At 48.2% G+C, this 7,284-nt stretch overlaps 1 protein-coding gene across 6 annotated transcripts; it reads right to left on the bottom strand.

Annotated features, from left to right (window-relative positions):
* Nucleotides 1–895: 895 nt before the first annotated feature.
* Nucleotides 896–6,984, bottom strand: HNRNPH3 (heterogeneous nuclear ribonucleoprotein H3). Of its 6 annotated transcripts, none has more exons than XM_014259260.2 (10): nucleotides 6,775–6,984; nucleotides 5,631–5,767; nucleotides 4,952–5,090; nucleotides 4,262–4,404; nucleotides 3,720–3,806; nucleotides 3,279–3,394; nucleotides 1,945–2,080; nucleotides 1,668–1,748; nucleotides 1,497–1,583; nucleotides 896–1,200 (listed from the first exon to the last, which is right to left on the bottom strand). In XM_014259260.2, exons 2-10 carry the CDS (start codon nucleotides 5,746–5,748, stop codon nucleotides 1,124–1,126), a joined length of 984 nt encoding a protein of 327 aa, XP_014114735.1. In that variant the 5' UTR covers nucleotides 5,749–5,767; nucleotides 6,775–6,984; the 3' UTR covers nucleotides 896–1,123. The 6 variants fall into 6 exon arrangements, with proteins under 6 accessions (XP_014114735.1, XP_014114734.1, XP_014114732.1 ...); XM_014259259.2 differs by having other exon boundaries at nucleotides 4,217–4,404; nucleotides 6,793–6,984; XM_014259257.2 differs by having other exon boundaries at nucleotides 4,217–4,404; nucleotides 6,775–6,983.
* Between the last annotated feature and the right edge of the window lie 300 nt (nucleotides 6,985–7,284).

Here is a 7,284-nt window from a genome sequence, read left to right as displayed (position 1 = left end):
TGGGAGATCACACTGGCTCAGAAGAATAAATACCTTTTCCCATTACACATCAGGTATGTTAAGTGTCTTCAAACAATTAGTTTCTTACATATCTTACATGTCACAAATGCACAGAAAGTTTTATCAACGTGTTTGGGTTGTGTGTTACTGAAAAAGTATTGGGCCTATAGAGATTTTAGAGATCTTGGCTTCTAATGAGCTCCTACGTAAAATGGCTTGGCAAACTTTGAACAGACAAATCAGCTCTGTGCAGTGGAAAAAAAAAAAAGCTGAACCATGTTTAAATACAGTAAATTCAAGAAAGAAAAGTAACTTGCTTCCAAATCCTCCACTCTTCCTAGAAGCATGTCTGTGAAAAAAATACTAAGTAAAAAGCGTAAAATGAACTAGAATTTGACCTAGGTTGTGTTAGCAAAAAGCTGTGCTAGTGTTTTGGTTAGGTTTGCAGGTTACAGGTGTGAAATGCAGGCTCTAGAGCACTACAGCAAAGCGTGGAAATAAACGTGGCTGCTCAATGTGGAGGCAGAAACGGGGTGCTGCTCCTTGAGAGGTGTGCATGTGCTGGGGGGTGCTGGCAGCAGCAGGAGGAAGCCAGAACAATGACTGAGCCTCCACAGCTTGGTGCTGTGGTGCACTTATTACATACAACTTATCAAAAGGGTTTCAGGAAAGTCATTACCAAATAAACTAACCTATTCATCTACCCTTCTCCCCTTAAACAAGTGAATGTTTAAATTTGTTCACTAGACCAAGATTACATAGAACTGAATCAGTGTTCATAGGAGTTACAGTACAACCACCTTTAGGGAACCATAGTACAACATTTTAAACCGACTGTAGTCTTGAATATGTAATACATCCTTAGGAGTAACTAGTATAAAAAGTATCAACATCAGTGGTTTGAATATAAAAATTTATTTAAAGTCAGAGTATGCAACAAATAAAACCTACAGAAAACAGATTTTCCCATCACAATCTGTTGCTTACCAAATAATATTGTGAAAACACATTCCTTCAGTCATTATAAAGTTCTTAAAATACAAAAGAAATTAAATTTTGTAAGAAAGTCTAGTAGACCAGAGACTGTTTCTTCCAAGGTGTTTTGCAGAAACAAGGCTATCCTTCAATACATCCCACGCCATCCTCCTCCACCCATACTGCCTTGCCCATAGTATCCTCCACTATTTCCACTGCCACGACCTGCAAACAATTGACACAAGGTCACGCATACATACCTTAAAAAAAGAAAAAATGGGATGGGTAATACAGAACAATTGGTTGAAGATGACAACTTACACTAACAATACTCCAGCACCACTGCTCTTAAACAGCATTTGCTGCAGTAGCACAACGTGTAAAGCCCCCAGAGATTCAGCTTTAAAAAACCACTGTTCCTCTTTCCCTTCTCCCGGCCCAAAGCACCCTTGCCCCCTCCCCTCTCTGTCAGAAGACATTCACACTTCCCCTCCAACACGTCAAAGAGAACTTGTACTTACTGTATCCGCCCAAGCCGTCGGGAGTTCCGTATCCGCCGCTGTAATTGCTACCCATTCCCATCCTCCCAACAGAGCCGTAACCTTGATCTGCAAAGCCAAAAGTGCAATGTTACAGGCTCTGAACTCATTAGACTTGGCAAAGCATCGGCTAAATGTGCAACTGATGCGTACCCATTCCATCTCTGCCGTAGCCTCCCATTCCAGAGCCACCTCCAGCAGTGGAATTCAGGAATAGTTCAATATATCGATGCTCTGTAAGATGTAAAAGAAGCTTCAGTTTGTATTTTGTTTCCCAGACCAGAAGCAGAGATACAAAGCAACCCCACAACCCCTTACAGGCAGGCAGCAGACACAAGGCCAGGAGCAAGCGAGTTTGCAATGGGGTAAACTGGGAAAACCTTAGGGTGGATCTGCTGCTCACAGCCCTGCCAGGCAACACGACACTCACGCATGTGATTCTTATCCTTGGACATGGCAGCTACTGCATCCTCATGTGTTACAAACTCCACATCTGCCTCTCCTGTAGCTCTTCCATCTGCTCCAATATCAATGTGAACTCTTATAGGGTTCAATGGTGAGAAAAACTAGGGAAAAAAACAAATTAAAAAACAAATAATGTTAATGCAGAATTCAAGCCACGTACTTTTTTCCATTCCCACTGTTAGCAGTGCACTCCTTTACATCAGCGTCATCCTACCACATAAATTTAACTACTCATTTCTCAAGCAGTACTCAGTGGCTGTGGGACATTTAATATCAGGTCAGCCTACGTTTACAACCCATTGTTACTGCACAGCTTGGAGAGGTGCAGCTACAGAGCCTGAGCAGCTTTCTCTGAAAGTAAAGATACAAACAACTCCTGCTGACACACACTGCTTTGAGCAAGAAAATGCAATGGCATCCTGGACAAGAAAATGATCAGTTGGTTTTCATTTGCCTCTGCTTCTTCAGATTCCTCGAAGCAAGGACACACATTCATGGAACTCAAGAAAAGCTGTCTGTCAACTGCACTGCTCCAGATCAAAGCCTGACTTTTGGCCCTTGCTGTCACAGAGTCTTTACCCTAAATGAAACAATCTGGCACAAGAAAATATACCTCCATTAAAGTAAACCAACCCACCCACAAAAGCAAACAAGCACAAGCTTAAGAATGGAGCCCTGCATATATGATACATAGGTGCAACTGGCAAGACAGCCTCTCCCCAAGGATGTGCTACGTTTAAACCAGGCCTTGTATCCCAAGAAAGCTTCTTATCCAACAACAACACGCCTGCACTGACACAAGAATGCATTCCCAAAATCCTGCAGATGTGCTTTCATCTGCCACCCTGATTCCCTTACGAGAGGGATCCAGTCCTCTCCAAACCAGCACAGCTCTCTACAGCCTGCCCACCCTGCCCCTCCTGAAATAAGTCTCAGGTCAACAAATAAATATGCAAACTAAGCAACTGAAGCTTCAAATCTTCTGTCACTTTCACAAAATCAGATAAGCTTAAACAAATCCTGAAGGCCTTAAAAAGAGGATACCGATTGCAGCAACTGTTGTCTCTGCGATACACTTTTCATGGAAACCAAAGAGCAGAGAGTGCAAGGATTAATGTTAAATATAGCTTTGCTGACTTCTCTGGTAATCCCACCTCAGACACTAGCTTTATAAAAGCTTGTTAACTTTGTGCAGATGTAGCAGTGACTTGTTTGAGAAGGCTCCCCGAGTTTGGACTGGGACAGATCGGGACAATCACACTGCTGGCATGAGGAAGCCCTTTCCCCCGTGGTACTTACGTTAGCAATATCGTTTTCCGTGGCTCGGAAAGGCAGCCCTCTCATGTGAACAAAATGACCGCCACCATGGAACCCTGACCCTGCATCTCCAGCTCCATAGCCATGTCCTCCCATGCCTATTGGAAAACCCAAACAAAAAAAACCCACACGCCTCTAAGATCATGAAAAGCCAAAAGTCATCGCTACTCTTCTTCTGAAAGCACTGAATTATACCAGTGAATGCACGGTGTTTACACCTCCCATGTATCGACCCAAACCTCAACCAGAAGCCCTCCTGAGTCATCTGTTTACCTTTTCTTACGATTCCCCAATCCCCTCCCCTTTCTGAACGGCCTTCTTTACCAAACAGCAGAATGGAACTATCACCTCTCTTGGAAATACTGTGTCTTGCAACTCGAGTAATGGGAAAACCTTTTTAGACAAACTATTAATTTCTTTTACCTCTCCCATCCCTCATTCTGTCGTCATAGCCGTCGTTTCCGTAGCCATAGTTATTATAGCCACCATAATCATCAAAGCCACCATATCCTGTGCAATGGAGAGAAGGAAAGGAGCGATTACATTACTGCTTGGAATTCACAGAGCAGTGCACACACAACACTCAATTTTGCAGTTTCTGGGCACCCAGCACTTTGCAAACAGCCTCTGTAGACTGTCAAACCTGGATTTCTGAACATGGTGCAAAAGTACATTTCTTTCTACGTAACACAGACTGAAACATGCAAATGGAAAGATGTGATTTCAATGAAAATAGCTCCCTTATTATTATAACACTCATCTTGAATATTAAGCCACGTGTTTTGATATATTACAATTTTTTTTCAGATAAATACATCCAACCTAATGGGCATTACAGCTACTGCCATTTCTTATTTCTTGACAAGTATGTCAGAAACATGAAACTGCCACGAGAACCTGTGTTCATTAGATGAACATACCACCGTCATATCCACCACCTCCTCGACGCATTCTGTCATACATACTTCCACGCCCAGCTCCATAATAACCCCCTCTTCCTCCTAATGGTCTATCATATGGTCCGGGTCGCTGTTGTCCCATCATTCTTCTTGGCATGTCAGAGAATCCTCTGATTTCGCTCTTACTACTTTTGAAGATTTCAATGTATCTAATAAAAGAGGATTTTCAAGGTACCAGTAAGAACACAAGCAGAAGCAGTCTGAATTTTACAAAAGGCCATACAACATTTTCTAGAGCTAAATGTACAAGCCAATAGCAGTGACTAGAAATACCATACAACTTAAGTTTCTCCTCAAAACTGTAAGAATCTTAAGTGTATTTTAAAAAAACCCCACTTTACAGTGGCAAAAATTACTATGTGAAAGTTCTAGCTGTACAAATTAAGCTTAAAACATGTCTTTCCAGTATGAGAAGCATACTGTTGAAAAACAATGTCTGGCTATAGCGTCATTTATCACAAATTACCCTACACAAGCATGATTGAAACAATTTTCTGAGTTTAGCAAACTACCCAGTGCAATACTGTCTCCCCCACCCCCCAAATCTACTGTATTTCCCAAGTTAACTTAGGATCAGTTACAAAAATTCTTAAAAACAGCCAATTCCCCAATGGACCCCAACCCCCCAAAAGCATTACTGACCCACAACCCCCAAAAAATAAAGATTTAACACCATCCCAAACTCTCCATCCCCACCTGTGCCCTATTCTTTCCTTGTGTTTCCCCAGAGCATTTTCTGCTATCTCCTTTGAAGCAAACTGCACGAAGGCCTCCCCTGTGCTTCTCCCCTGGTAGTCCAGCGTCAATGTTATCCCATTTGGCACGATTTCCAACCCTTTAACCCAAGGACAAATAACCCCGTCAAGGGGAACAGTGTTAAAGGCTGAAACATTCCCATCTGTAGCAAATACTTAAAGCATATCTAAACAACAACAACGAAAAAGAAAACCACCTTGTTTCCCCCATCACCCAACAATACAAGCCCACGATCTTTCATTTAACATTTATGGATTTAGCCGTATTTCTTTTCTGTTTAGACTATACAAAAAGGCAACCACCAAAACTTCAATTACATGAAGAAAACATAGCTACCGATCAAGCAATTTAACTGATCCAAATGCTAACATTCAGGTTACCCCAATATGCACGGTATGTTTCCCACCTCGACAAAATCAGATACATTTTGTGTCCTACTACGTCTATGGTTATCTGCGCTTCATTTACAGGGCATAAATCTTACTTCAGACAAACTAGATTAACACAATCCCTCCCCATCCACCCCATTAACAGCTATTAAACATGTACAAGACATTGTGTAAAAGATACAAAGAAACCTCTAAAGAAACCCACTACACTTCGACTATACTGGAGGTACCTTGGAAAAACTGAACAATCTCTTCTTTGCTGCAACCAAATGGCAGGCCTCGGAGTCGTACCACTGTTCCATCATTGGTTGTATCATTGGGCCCATTGTGTTTTCCACTCCAGTCCATCTTTGATTTAATTTAAACCCTAAAAAAAACAAAACCCAGCAAAACAGAAATAAAAAACTCCTGAATGTCCGTCCACGCCTAAGTCCCTCCCTTAAAAAGAAATCTGTTAGGTTTTGTTTATTTAGATAACTAGCATAACGGATCACGAGCGTTACTTCTGATTCGAAACCGTGCATCTAAAGGCATCCCAAGGGGATCTAAACCCCCGCACTAAGGGGATTTAAGCCCCGCACCGAGGGGATTTAAGCCCGCCGCCGGGGAGCACCGCGTGGCCGGCGGGCAGCACGTGGGCAGGCACGGCACGCAGAGCCCGGCATTTACTCCGAGTACATTCACACCCGCTCCTTAGTAGAGCTTTGCGGGTTTTGTTTCTTCGGTTGTGTTTTCTCCTTGAAGCGTGACAGTTGAGGAAGGGGCCGGCACCACAAGGCCTTCCTTTGTCTGCCCTCAGCCGGGGGCGGCGGGAGGGGGGGAGGGGGTGTCTGTGCGTGTGACGGGGGCGTGTGAAGGGCGGCACCGCCGCCGTCCCCACAAAGGCAGCCGCCATCGCCGCCTCGTCCGGCGCGGAGCCCATCGCGATCCCGCCTCCCGCCGTCCTCCCCGGGACCGCGGCCCTGACCCCCCGCCTGCTCCTCGCCGCCATTTACCGCGCCTCCCCGGGGCGCCCGCCACTCGCCTGCCTCGCTCCCTCCGCGCCTCCCGCCTCGTCCCGCCGCCCACCTCTGGCCTCGGAGGTGCTGCGCTGCGCCGCCCGGCCCGCACCCCCTCGCCGCCCCAGCGCCCCCCGCCCGCCGCTCTCCTGGGCCCGCCGCCGCCCTCGGCTCCGCCGCTCAAAATGGCGGCCGCGATCGGGAACGAGGCTCCGCACCGCCTCCCCCACCCCTCCCCCGCCCGCGGGCGCGCGCCGGGCCCGACCCAGCGCCGTGCGGGCCCCGAGCCCCTACCCCCGCCGCCCTTCGCCCGCCGTGCCTCCCCCCGGGCGGGCCCTGCCGCCGCTCGCCCGGCCCGCTCGCCCTCTCCGCTCACCGCGAGCCTCTCGCGCACCCCTGGCCGTGCCCCGGCAGCCGCTCGCGCCGGGCAGGACGCGCCTCCTCCCTCGCTGCCGAGTCGTCCGGCGGGCCCACACCTGCGCAGCGCCCACGGGCAGCGGAGAGTCTGGGCCGCGCGACTATCGCGATACCCGCGCCGCGCGCCGCCTCACACCCGCCTGGGCGGCTCCCGCGCACGCGCGACTCACGGAGCGGGGGGAGAAGCGGGGGGCCGGCGGTGGAAGGGAGCGAACGCGCATGCTGGGTAGGGGAGGGGGCGTTCCCGCCTTTTCCTTTCGCCGCCTCCTCTGCTGAGGGGCCGCCCTGGGCGCCTGCGCGCTCCTTCCTCGGTCACGCGGCCGCCGCCGCCGCCGCTCGTTTTGGCGCCAAGCGGGAGCGCGCGCGCCCGGCATCGCCTCACGCTGCCATCGCCTCACGGCCGCGCTGGCGGCCGGTCGGGCTCTGGAGCTTGTGTCCCTCTCAGGGCGTCCTTCTCCCTCGGCGCAGC

Source organism: Pseudopodoces humilis, chromosome 9, assembly GCF_049639895.1.
Source record: "Pseudopodoces humilis isolate 2021_Gansu_Grassland_sample_001 chromosome 9, ASM4963989v1, whole genome shotgun sequence".
Lineage (NCBI taxonomy): Eukaryota > Metazoa > Chordata > Aves > Passeriformes > Paridae > Pseudopodoces > Pseudopodoces humilis.
The sequence above is the reverse complement of the archived record's forward strand: the minus strand, read 5'-3'. Positions and strand labels throughout refer to the sequence as shown.